Here is a 13310-nt window from a genome sequence, read left to right as displayed (position 1 = left end):
GACCTGTCCATCCTCCCTGGACTGACCTATCCCCTCCCTAACTCCCCACCTACACTCACCTTTACTGGCTCCATCCCCGCCTCTTTGACCTGTCTGTTTCATCTCCACCTATCCTCTCCTCTATCCATCTTCTATCCGCCTCCCCCTCTCTCCCTATTTATTTCAGAACCCCCTTCCCCTCCCCCATTTCTGATGAAGGGTCTAGGCCCGAAACGTCAGCCTTTCTGCTCCTATGATGCTGCTTGGCCTGCTGTGTTCATCCAGCTCTGCACCTTGTTGTTGTGGAAACATCCTCTCTACTTCTATCTTATCTATTCCCTTCATAATTTTATATGTTTCTGTAAGATCCCTCCTCAATCTTCTGAATCTTATGGTGGGGTCGGATTGCAGATGGCAGAAGTGTCGGAGGATGATGCGTTGGATCCGGAGGTTGGTGGGGTGGTACGTGAGGATGAGGGGGATTCTGTTTTGGTTGTTGTTGCGGGGAGGGGGTGTGAGGGATGAGTTGTGGGAAATGCGGGAGACACGGTCGAGGGCGTTCTCAACCACTGAGTGGGGGAAGTTGCGGTCCTTGAAAAATGACATCTGAGATGTTCGGGAGTGGAATGCCTCATCCTGGGAGCAGATGTGGCAGAGGCAAAGGAATTGGGAATAGGGGATGGCATTTTTGCAGGAAGGTGGGTGGGAGGAGATGTATTCTAGAATCCCCCTCGTCCTCACGTAACAGTGTAACATCTGTGGGACAGCACATTTACTGTGGGCAAACCCTTCAGAACATAATTACTATTGAGAGCTATCTGTATACATTTTTAAAAATTATGTTCAGCAACTTTCTACATTTTGCTGTGGTTTTCGATGGTAATCAGTAACTGCATGGAGAATACCTTATTGTTAATAGTCATTGCATTTAGCTAAAGTCACTGACCAGTGTGCTTTAAAGCTGACATTTAACTAGTAAGGAAGTATTTGGTTCCATAACACTGAGACAATGTTATTTATAAAGAAAGAGAGTTGTGGGAATGTGGTACATATATTACTTTTTTATGTCTTGTATTGTTGTGAAGAATCTTTTGTTGCTGGTTCTTGACTCCCATGATTTTAAGATTTCCTGCGTTGATCATATCTTACTGAGTGCAACATCATAGAAGATCAATTAGTCATCTTAGAATCCTGTTCCAATGTCATAATAACTCAAGTGCCCTATCAACATAAACTAGCCATGAAAAACATCAACATATGCAATGACAGGAAAGGAATCTGAATCAACTGAGTAAAATTATTCAATCATGCCAAAATAATGTACAAATGACTTCAAAGTTGTAATGACTTCCAGCTATTTATTACTGCATATCATATTAGAGATGGGGATATTTGTTATGAATTAATATGCATGACCAATTAGGTTACTACTTTGGAAAATTTTATTTCACAAAACAACTAGTGATCGTGGGGCATAGAGAGCTGCATTGTAATCCATTTAATCCATTATGGAGCACAGAAAGGATATATGAATCTCTCCTCTCATATCCACCTATTGCCAATTTGCTGTATGTTAACGTATAAGCAATTGGCATCCTTCACTGCTTTGGCTACATCAAAGTATTTGTGAATATTGCAGATTATACAATATTGAGTAGAAAGAATGCTTCATAGATAAGCCAGACATTTTCTTCATAAGCCAGACATTTTCTTCATCTCACATGCTTTTCCAGAGTGGTTGACCAAACAAGGAATGGGTGTTTTAGATGCTAGTCGATTTTCTCTGCCCTAATCAAGTGCATCAAATTTCTGTATAACACACCTATTTGTCTTCTTATTGGATTCTCAGAGCATAACTTGTGATTTGAAACTTGGGCTTTTTATGCTTCTATATTGGCTGAGTTACTAATTGAGTAAATTCAAAGCTTTTGGGGAATAGAGGGAATGAATTGACATTACATGATTTAGATACTTCATGGATAATTTTGTGACACTGGCAAGCCTTTCCTGCAAAAATTGCCCAGATTTTTGATTAGTTCTAAGTCAAAAGGTTACTCCTGTGGCTCTTCTAACCAGTTGACAGTTTGAATAAAAGGAAGAATATGAATAAAGCATATAAGATCCTAAGGAGACTTGATAGTCGATATGGGTCACCTCAAATTTAATAGAAACAAGCTAAAGCTTGTCCAAGATGTGTGTTAGACTTGCAGTCTGGCATTGCAAGGGCAATGGAGAGGTCAGAATGTTTGCAGAGAGTTCAAGCAGGATAAAGAGGAATAGTGTGCCATGGTCACAATTGCAGGTGTTATTTCTGGCTTTTATTAGGGCATTTGGTTGATGTGGCAGGATAGAAAACCTAATTAGGGAGATTGAAAAACAGGTGTGAAAAAGGTGTTCAAAAAAAATTTGAAACGGAAGGAGATTGCAGGTGGGCCAGATTTTACAAAAGAGATGATCAAAACTTCATTAAACCTTTGCTTATTTGTATTCTTTATTTTTTTTTATCTTTCAGGCTTCCGGAAAATTAGCTTGGATGATTTGCGTAAAGCCTACATTGTGAAGGACGTACAGCAGTATATCCTGTATCGTCTGGACCAGGAAGAAGCATTAAGACAACACCTGACTAAAGAAACAGCTGAAATGTTAAACCAGCTCCATATTAAAAGCAGTGGCTGTTTTCTTTATCTTGAATGTGTCCTTGATGGAGTGGTGGAAAGCTTTATTATGCTGCGAGAGATTAGGGATATTCCAGGAACATTGAATGGACTATATCTTTGGCTTTGTCAAAGGCTTTTTGTGCGAAAACAGTTTGCCAAAGTGCAACCTATTCTAAATGTAATTTTGGCTGCGTGTAGGCCATTAACTACTTTGGAATTATATCATGCAGTGTGGACAAAAAACATAACCATGACAATTGAAGAATTTCAACGGAAATTAGATATTTTATCAAAGGTTCTCATAGATGGCTTGGGGAGCACTAAAATTCTGTTTCATTACAGTTTTGCAGAGTGGTTGCTTGATGTGAAGCACTGCACACAGAAATACTTATGTAATGCAGCAGAGGGTCACAGAATGCTTGCCATGAGTTACACATGCCGTGCAAAAGAACTCTCCCCTTTGGAGGTACAAGAGTTTGCACTACACCTGCTTAATTCTAACTTGCAGCTAGAACCACATCACTTAGCCTTGTGGATGATCTGGAATGGCACACCTGTGAAAGGAGCTTTGTCGACAATAGTTCCTAAAGAGCAGGAAATACTACAGCTTTTAGTAAAAGCAGGAGCTCATGTGAACAGCGACGATGACCGCACATCATGTATTGTACGTCAGGCTCTAGAGAGAGAAGACTCTATTCGAACTTTGCTAGATAATGGTGCTTCTGTTAATCAGAGTGACTCAAATGGAAGAACATTATTAGGTAGCGCAGCCTACAGTGGCAATTTGGATGTTGTTAACCTCCTGATATCTAGAGATGCTGATCTGGAAATTGAAGATAATCATGGACAGACAGCGCTTACGCTTGCTGCTAGACAAGGTCATACAAAGGTTATTAATTGCCTCATTGGACACGGTGTTAACATAAATCACACTGATCAAGACGGCTGGACCGCATTAAGGTCAGCAGCTTGGGGAGGACATACGGAGGTGGTATCAGCACTTCTCTATGCTGGAGCTAAGGTAGATTGTGCTGATGCAGACAGTCGAACTGCTCTCAGGGCTGCAGCATGGGGAGGACATGAGGATATTGTTCTCAATTTACTTCAGCATGGAGCTGAGGTTAACAAAGCAGATAATGAAGGAAGGACTGCACTTATTGCAGCAGCATACATGGGACATAGAGAGATAGTAGAACACCTGGTGGATCACGGTGCAGAGATCAATCATGAAGATGTGGATGGCAGAACAGCTCTATCAGTAGCAGCGCTGTGTGTCCCTGCAAGCAAAGGTCATGCATCAGTGGTTAGCTTACTGATTGACAGAGGAGCAGAAGTTGACCACTGTGACAAAGATGGTATGACTCCATTGTTAGTAGCAGCCTATGAAGGCCATGTGGATGTTGTTGATTTGCTTCTTGAAGGAGGGGCAGATGTGGATCACACTGATAACAATGGTCGTACTCCTCTTCTGGCTGCTGCATCCATGGGTCATGCATCTGTTGTAAATACCTTATTGTTTTGGGGTGCAGCTGTAGATACTATTGATAGTGAAGGAAGAACAGTACTAAGTATAGCCTCAGCACAAGGAAATGTAGAAGTGGTGCGGACTCTGCTGGACAGAGGACTAGATGAGAATCATAGGGATGATGCTGGTTGGACTCCATTACATATGGCTGCATTTGAGGGTCACCGACAAGTATGCGAAGCACTTATTGAACAAGGTGCTAGGACTAATGAGGTGGACAATGATGGTCGTATCCCTTTAATACTGGCAGGACAGGAGGGCCACTATGACTGTGTACAGGTTATGCTTGAAAACAAATCCAATGTGGATCAGAGGGGTTACGATGGTAGAAATGCATTACGTGTTGCATCATTAGAAAGTCATCGTGACATAGTTGAACTGCTCTTGAGCCATGGAGCCGATGTGAATTACAAGGATGCTGACAGCCGCCCAACATTGTACATTTTGGCACTTGAAAATCAACTAGCAATGGCTGAGTATTTGCTAGAAAATGGAGCAAATGTGGAGAGCACAGATGCAGAGGGGAGAACTGCTCTTCATGTCTCCTGTTGGCAAGGGCACTTGGAAATGGCCCAAACTTTGATAAATTACCATGCTGATGTCAATTCTACTGATAATGAGAAACGATCAGCTCTGCAATCTTCTGCATGGCAAGGGCACGTGAAGGTTGTGCAGTTACTAATTGACCATGGAGCATTGGTAGATCACACATGCAACCAGGGTGCTACTGCTCTTTGTATTGCAGCCCAGGAAGGACACGTAGATGTTGTTCAGACATTGTTGGAACACTCAGCGGATCCAAACCATGCAGATCAATTTGGACGGACTGCAATGAGAGTTGCAGCAAAAGGTGGCCATACACAGATTATAAAATTATTGGAGAAGTATGGGGCATCGAGTCTAAATGGATGTAGCCCTTCTCCAGTTCACACAATGGAGCAGGCAGCCCCTCAGTCTGTCACTATGAAAATGCACTCTTTAACAATTAAATCAAATAGCTCTGGCAGCACTGGTGGAGGAGATCTGCAGTCTGCTATGCGTGGTTTTTCTAATGGTCCTCAACACCCTTTCAGTTCACCCTCTGAATCTCCAGATTCAACTGTTGATCGACAGAAGTCCTCACTGTCTAATAATTCACTCAAGAGTTCCAAAAACTCATCTTTACGTACAACATCATCCACAGCAACTGCACAGACTGTACCCATGGACAGTTTCCATGGCATGTCATTCACGGAGCAGATACAGCAGCATTCATTACCACGCAGTCGAAGCAGGCAGTCTATTGTAAGTCCCTCATCTACTACACGATCCATAGGACAGCATGCTAGTTCTCCAACTAGTGAATATGAGTGGGGACAAATGAAACCCAATGTGAGATCTTCTAAAAGTGTTAAAACTGGACACATTGAACCTAGCGAAGGTTCCACCAAAATTGGTTCATCTGGGAAGAGATCAGCCCAAAACAAGCAAAACAACTGCCCTCAGCCAAAGGTTTTGGAATATGAAATGACACAACTAGACAAACGAACAGCCATAAATAAAATAGTACAGAATAATGCAGTGCCATTAAAACAAGCACCACTTGAGTCACAATGTAAGATACTGATTCCACACAGTCCACAGGAAACTTCAAGGGCTCAACAACAGTTCTTAATACAGCAGCATGGGGAACAAAAGAAAAGAAATGGAATAATGACAAATCCAAATTATTTACAAGGGAATCCTGTTCTCCTGGGCAGGGTTGCAGTTCCAAAGAATGAACAGGAGAAAGGACATACTGAATGTTTGGAAGGTTATCCATTAGCAGAGACTGAACTAAGTCTGAAGCAAGCCCTAAAATTACAGATTGAGGGGACAGACCCTAGTTTTAATTACAAGAAGGAAACACCATTGTAGCAGGTACTGTCAAGCTAATTTGTATGTAAATCTAATAGATGCAAGTATTTAAGCTGTGAGAGTTTCAAGGCATAGCATGTTTTAACTTTCTTATGGTAAAGTTCCTTTTTTTAAGTGTAATTTGATCTACTTCATGAGCCAACATGTCTATAATAACAGTAGTGAGCAGTATCTGGATCAAGATCACTTTTGTTTTTATATAACTATTTATGATAGAGGAATACCTCAATCTGAAGGGTGTCACATGTGCAGAAGCATTCCAAAACAAGGGATAGACTTTTAGCTTAACTGCCTAACGGTCTGGTGAAGTATGTCACTGTCCTGATGTAACCTGACCTATTTTAAATTCCTCAGTGGAAAAGTAATCATCTCTGGCAGATTACCACCCAGATCATGAAGACAAAATCCTTTCCCTTAAGAGCCCTACAATGTCATTTGTCCCTATAGTGTGGAAACAGGCCATTCGGCCCAACAAGTCCACACCACCCCTCCAAAGAGCATCCTACCAAGACCCAAACCCCTACCCCCTGTATTTCCCATCATCCTTGGACACTATGGGCAATTTAGCATGGTCAATTGACCTACCCTGCACATCTTTGGACTGTGGAAGGAAACCAGAGCACCTGGTGGAAACTCGAGCAGACACGGAGAATGTGCAAACTCCACACAGACAGTCGCCCAAGGTTGGAATCAAACCTGGGTCCCTGGCGCTATGAGGCAGCAGTGCCAACCACTCAGCCACTGTACCGCCCTCTTAGTTTGGAGATCCAAACATCAAATCCTAGCCTCTGCTGGCATTCCTAGTTGAATATCCCCCAAGAAGCAAGTATGTCTCACCTGTGGGAGAGATGAGAAACTGGCGCTGGACCTTTCTGTAGCTGATCTATTAAGATATTTATAAGTACCACAAAAAAGTTTAAATTCATGCAATCATGCATTGGGTTCACAATTTAAAACTTTTAAGAAAAATAAGCATTTTTCTCTGAAATCGTTACACTGTGGTTGAGTATGTGGATTCAACACAGGTAGATTTATTCATCAAATGAAATAGCTAAAAAGAGCACTTGGCGGGTGCCCCAATTTATGGTTATAATAGATAATTCAATTTCTGTGCCAAAATTGACAATAAACCTGCCATAATGGAACCACCAAGAATGAACTGGCAGTTCTGAAATGCTTGGTCTTAAAATTTCCAGATACGTTTCAGAACTAAATTATTCCATGCAGCAAGAGAAGAATTTAAGCTCATGATGGATATTTGCGATTGCGTAGAAAAATAGTTCATATTTTCTTGTAAAATAATTTATAGTAGAGATTTTAAAGTGACCCCTCACCATGTTCACAGAAAGACAGTGTACAGAGAGAGACCTCTAACTATTCAATGAACTTCACCAATGATCCAAACTGTAAATGTCATTGGGCTTCATTCAAATAATATCAGTGAATTTTGGAGTCACTGTAAGGGTATATCTCCTCTTTCCACCACAAAACTGAACATGCAGAATGGTATTAAAGGGAAGGGTCAGGAATTGGCAATGGCAGAGCTCAAGGCAGGAAGACTTGTCGGGCAAACAGGAATTTTGCTGTCCTTGAATCTGCAAGTATTTTTCAGAAAAATTTACTGTGTATTTTTAAAAGAACTTTATACTGTTTTAGCTACTTTATGTTCTGCCACTTAGGGCATGACTTAACGCATGCTGCATCATTGACAGGTATTCTAGGTCCTACGTCTTTGGTAGAAACGCTGGACTCCAATTTCTAGAACCTTCCAGAATTTCACATGAAATGCAAAATCGGGGGATACACTGTTTTATTCCTGGCGAGGATTTGAAACAGTTAGCCTCAAATATCAATTATTGCCTGAATATCATTGAATCGAATTGAATTAGTTCTATTGCTACATGTTCTCACGTCAGTACAGTGAAAAGTTTACTAGTCGCCATTTACGATGCTAACTTAGGTACAAAGGTCCCTAGGTACAGATTCTTGAGTACAAATTCTTAGGAAAAAGAAATTTGAAAAATAAAGAAATAAAAAGTCCAGCATTACAGACCTTCAAAGGTACAAAATCATAGTAACAAATTAGAAAAATAGAGTTCAGAATAACAATCCTTCCTCAATAATATAATAATAAAAAGTTAAAATAATTATAAAGAAGAGAATTTAAGACAAAGTCCACTTAGTCCCTTTCATGGCCCTGGGCTGCCCCCCCCCCCCCCCCCCATCAGTTGGTATCCCTGGCCAGACCTACCATAGTGAAGAAACCGTTCTAATCATTCATTTTATCTAGAGCTGCTTATCTTTTTGTAAAGATAGACGAAGGCAGAATGATGGATATTGTCTACATGGACTTTAGCTAGGCGTTGCACAAGGTTCCACATGGTAGATTGGTTAGTAACGTTAGATCACATGGGATCCAGAGAGACCTAGCCAATTGAATACAAAATTGGCTTGACGGTAGAAGACAGATGGCAGTGGTAAAGGATTGTTGTTCAGATTGGAGGCCTGTGACCTGTTGTAAGGTTCAGTGCTGGCTGTACTGTTGTTAGTCACTTATATAAACAACTTGAATGAGAATTTAGGAGGCATGCTAAGTAAGTTTGCATTGACATGAATATTGATGGCATTGTGCATAGTGAAGAAAGTTATCTAAGGGTATAACAGGATCTTGCTGGACTGGGCCAGTGGGCCAAAGAATGGCTGATGGTGTTTAATGCAGCTGAACGTGAGGTGTTGTACTTTGGTAATACAAACCAGGGCAGGACTTGCACAGTTACTGGTAGAGCCCTGGGGAGTGTCGTCAAATGGAGAGATGTGGGAGTACAGGTGCATAGTTCCTTGAAAGTGGTGTCACAGACACAGTGGTGAAGAAGGCATTTGGCACACTTGCCCCCACTGGTCAGAGCATTGAGTATAGGAGTTGAGAGGGCATGTTACGGCTGTACGAGACATTGGTATGGCCACGTTTGGAGTACTGCTTACAATCCTGAGTGCCCTGCTGTGGGAAGGATGTTATTAAACTGGAAAGGATGCAAAAATGACTTACAAGGATGTTACTGAGACTGGAAGGTTTGTGTTACAAGGAGTGGTTGGATAGGCTGGGACTTTTTTCCCCCTGGAATTTAGGAGGCTGAGAGGTGACTTTATAGAAGTTTATAAAATCATGAGGGGCATAAATAAGGTGACTAGCCAAGGACTTTTCCCCAGGGTAGGGGAGTTCAAACCTAGAGGGCATAGGTTTAAGGGGAGCAGGAGAAATTTAAAAAGGACCTTATGGGCAACTTTATCACTCATTGGCCGGTATATGTAACATGCTGCTAGAGGAAGTGATAGAGGTGGGTACAGTTACAACATTTAAAGGACATTTAGACAGATACATGGATAAGAAATGCTCACAGGGATATGGCCAAACGTAGGAAAATGGAACTAGTTCAGTTTAGGAAACCTGGTTGGCATAGACAAGTTGGGCCATAGGTCCTGTTTCCATGCTGTATGCCTCTGACTCTGTGGCTTGTCAGCTGGAATATACCATAGATTTCCAGCACAGCACCCTCTGCAGGATATTTGGTGGCTGTGAGCAAAACACAAAACAGGCGGATACCTCAACCAATCAAATTGAAGAATTCTCACTGTTACACACAAACTAAACGAGGAAATATAAAGCAAGGAATGTAAATTAATTTAAAATACATAGCAGCAAAATAACAATTCTCTGTGGGAAAGAGACCAAGAAAAAACTTAAGGTATTTTCCTATATTAAAAACTCCCAAAACTAACTTTGTAGTGACAGAATAAAATGCCACATTTTTGTTTCCACACCAGTATTCTTATTATAAATTCTGAATCATTATGGGGTGTGAAAAAATGATAAAGATGTTTTTGAATGTTCTCTTCAATTCACTCTTCTGAAAGACAGAGATATGTATTAAACATTAAACATAACACAGGAATGAATCATCATATTGACTGATTAATAGAAATTTTAAATAAGCCATGTCAGGAAAAGTCCAGCTTTCCTATATCTTCAGATTCCATTGACATGATGCTCCCTAATTTATTTTTGTCAAGATTATATTTGGCTTGTATATACGTATGATTAGAGATGTAGGTCAGTTCCTGTTTTAAAATTGAATTTTTGTTAGTGAGTTCTATCTTAAGTTAGATTTAATGTAATTGTTTTTGACCCATCAATTCTCATGGGAGAAGATGAAACAACTGATATATAAAAGACTAATTGGATTTGCTTAAATAATTAGATGAATAGACATGGTCTCCACAGGCTAGTGCATCTCAAATCTACATCTGTCAAATGATCATAATACCCATATGCTGTATTACTAAGTGTTGTAGCCACTGCCTGGTTATTGAAGTAGATAATGTGGGACCATTTTAGAACTGAACCGTAAAGACCATGTAGGTCCCAAGTATGACATGCTAGGCAATAAACTAGCTCATCTTAATTGCTGTAGCAATATGTTTTGTCAATTACCTTGGGATGGAGAAAGCAAAATAAGCCAGGATTTCATTTATGAATACAGAAATTAATTATTGCTGTTACATTTAACCGCAGGATCTATATGGTAACATGCACAAATTCAAGAAAATCCTGGTAGCTTATTAATTAGTTTATTAATTTATTTAAATCTAAACCATTGTTCATTTCCAGAGAAAATCTAATGGATTTCAGTGAAGTGCAGCAATTGGTTACCATCATACTTTGCTGCTGGAACACAAAAGACACTGAACCAATTGCAGCCTCAGTGGAACATCGGCCTGATTTGAAGAAGTCACCCGATATCAGTCTTGAAAGCACATTCGCTTTGTGAAAGCAGCAATGGAGAAGTCTTACTACCGCATAAATGTTCAATACAAAATAACTGTGCCTAAATTTATGTCTGTCGTTAAGTATAGCCATTTATATGCTTTACATATTTATTTGTGTTACTTTGTAATTTCATAACAAAATAGTAGTTACATCCCAACAACTGTTGCTATTTTATGATGCATTGAGGAGAATTCAGCATGCTGAAAGTGAAGTTAGAATTTGATTGAAATCAACAGAATATTGAGATTCTAATTAAGCAAGGCTTTGCTGATGTTCTCTGACGAAAGATGTGATCTGTGGATTGTAGCAGAATACGCACCACCTATTGCTGTGGATTCAGATCTGCATTTATAGACTAAGTATGCATGGAACTTTTTCCCTGGACCCATTAAGTTGTTTTGATAAGATGACATTACAGAACATCCACATAAAACTGAAAATGATTTTGAAACTGAATTAGTCTAATACTTATTTTGTTTTCTGTTATGCAGTGTTGGATTCATAAACACATATACAAAGGGTGACCTCAGGTCAAGTACAAATTTTGAAGGGAGATTTTTTTATTCTTAATGGAAGTTGGATGTACAAATTATAGTGGAGTACAACAGCATACGTTGATTTCTGTGCGTGTGGTTTTCTTTCCTGTTGAAGAAAGAGACAGAATGCAGCCAGCTATGTAACATGCTACAGAAAAGCTGGTTGCTTGCTGTACATTTGTGACTTTTTGTGTAAGCTAAAAAGATGTAAGGTGGTGAAGATATAGATGGCAGGACAACTGTGATGTAGTGCATGGTCATACTTAGACATGAGCTGATTCCAAGGCCAAATCAATATATGTTTTGTATATGAGTAATAAGCATAGCCTCATATGGGAAAAGTTAGAGAAGCTTGTATTCCAGTACAGTATTTTTGTCCCTGTGGGACTATTGTCTGATCAACAGACTGCAGTTTCAGATTTTGGAAGTGTTGACTTTGCCTCTGCAGGCTTGATCATGTTATTGCATCCCCGAATTCTAAACAGAGCCCAGGTAGGAGTAATAAACACATACAGCTTCATCATGGGCAGCATTTGTGTTTATTACTCAAAAAGAATGTACTTGAAGTTTCAAATGATCCCTGCAGCCTTTCTTGTTAATTAGGTTTTATAAATGCCTTCCTTATTATCATACTGATTAGCCAGTTGTCAGATTTATTCATAAGGTGCTAAAATTTTCAGAGAATATGACTCAGTTTGGAGTTTTGGAAGTTATTGTTTGGTTTTGAACTCATTAGAAATATGATTTGTTTAATTTCCCTGCAATGCAGATGCTGTAAAGAGAAAATTCCCAGATTGGTGTCATGAGTAAGTAGTATGTTGAGTCTGTATCTCAAATCACCAGGCTTTGGGTGGAATGAGTTGAGGGGTTAGCACAAAGGGCTAATTAAATTGCTTGAAACATAAAAGCTTGAAGAGTTAAAAAAAAAAATTGTTCTTGTTTTGGGCCTGAACTTCTGATTTAGCCATATAATCATCTATTTGATTCTATTTAACTAAAAATATCCAAAGTAATTTGTTGATTCAGTTGAAAGAAAAGCAGCTGAGTGTTACAAGTGGCCATGTGCCCTCCAATCATGTTCTCCTATATTTAACTCCAGGCAGGATTTGAATTCTGTATGTTTGTATTTTTTTTTGATTAGTTTTGTTTTGCTATGCAAATCTATTTTGTTTATTCAAATAGTCACTTAACTGCATTTCAGTTAGTTAGATTTACACTTAAATCCTTTTTTTGTATTTGGTTGTAAATAGCTTTAATGTACATTGAATTTTGCATTGTAAGATTTTATTTTATTTCTTGTATTATATTGAGCAAAAATTCCTGTGTATAGTAAAGTGCTTAATAAATATATTTGCTTTTCAGCAGATTGACTTTGATTTAACAACAATGTTATTGTCGACTAAACAGTTTGTGGATTTGTTTCAGAGAAGAATGAAGTGAAAAAACTTGTTGGACAACATACTATAAGGATCATTAATTGTTTGATTTGAAGAGCGACCCCAGACCTTCTAAAAATCAAACTATTAAATTATGATTTTCCAAACTTCCTTCTGATGCATATTAGGCACAATGACTGAAGCAGTGTGAGGAAGCTTGATTTAATATATAGTTGATTCAGAATGTTCTGTATTAATATCATGTATTCCTTATTAATACCATCCCTGTTAATATATTTCTCTCTAATAGCAAGCCTCCATTTCTCCCAATAACTACTTTATAACAAGGACGAAAAGTTTTGTAGTTGCTAATCATTGGGAGTTATAAAATCTCATACTGCACGCATGATATTGCTCCTCATAAGTCTGTTGCTTACATGGGAGATGAAGAAGATTTTCACAGGATTCCTGTAATCTTCAGTTCAGAAACAGCAGTTTGATTAAAAGAGACAACAA

General features: G+C 39.3%; 2 protein-coding genes across 2 annotated transcripts in view; both read left to right on the top strand.

Moving 5' to 3' along the window:
- LOC109921490 (protocadherin Fat 4-like) overlaps positions 1 to 1087 on the top strand; it is a 3984-nt gene extending 2897 nt beyond the window's left edge. Inside the window, exon 2 of the mRNA XM_048609351.1 lies at positions 1065 to 1087. Coding sequence (XP_048465308.1) covers positions 1065 to 1087 — 23 coding nt within the window. The remainder of the gene's footprint in view (positions 1 to 1064) is intronic.
- Positions 1088 to 2493: 1406 nt separating this feature from the next.
- On the top strand, positions 2494 to 12779 carry LOC109917732 (ankyrin repeat domain-containing protein 50). The gene is made up of 2 exons (XM_020517587.2): positions 2494 to 6060; positions 10724 to 12779. The coding sequence occupies exon 1, from the start codon at positions 2620 to 2622 to the stop codon at positions 6055 to 6057; it is 3438 nt and encodes a 1145-aa protein (XP_020373176.2). The 5' UTR covers positions 2494 to 2619; the 3' UTR covers positions 6058 to 6060; positions 10724 to 12779.
- Positions 12780 to 13310: the final 531 nt, after the last annotated feature.

The sequence above is a fragment of the Rhincodon typus genome, chromosome 1 (assembly GCF_021869965.1).
Source record: "Rhincodon typus isolate 14 chromosome 1, sRhiTyp1.1, whole genome shotgun sequence".
NCBI classification, from domain to species: Eukaryota; Metazoa; Chordata; class Chondrichthyes; order Orectolobiformes; family Rhincodontidae; genus Rhincodon; species Rhincodon typus.
Note: the sequence above shows the minus strand (reverse complement) of the source record. Positions and strands in the feature narration are given on the sequence as shown.

Bases quoted from the DNA above. Each gene is read 5' to 3' on its own strand.
- LOC109917732 (XM_020517587.2), top strand. From the start codon at position 2,620: ATGTTAAACCAGCTCCATATTAAAAGCAGTGGCTGTTTTCTTTATCTT.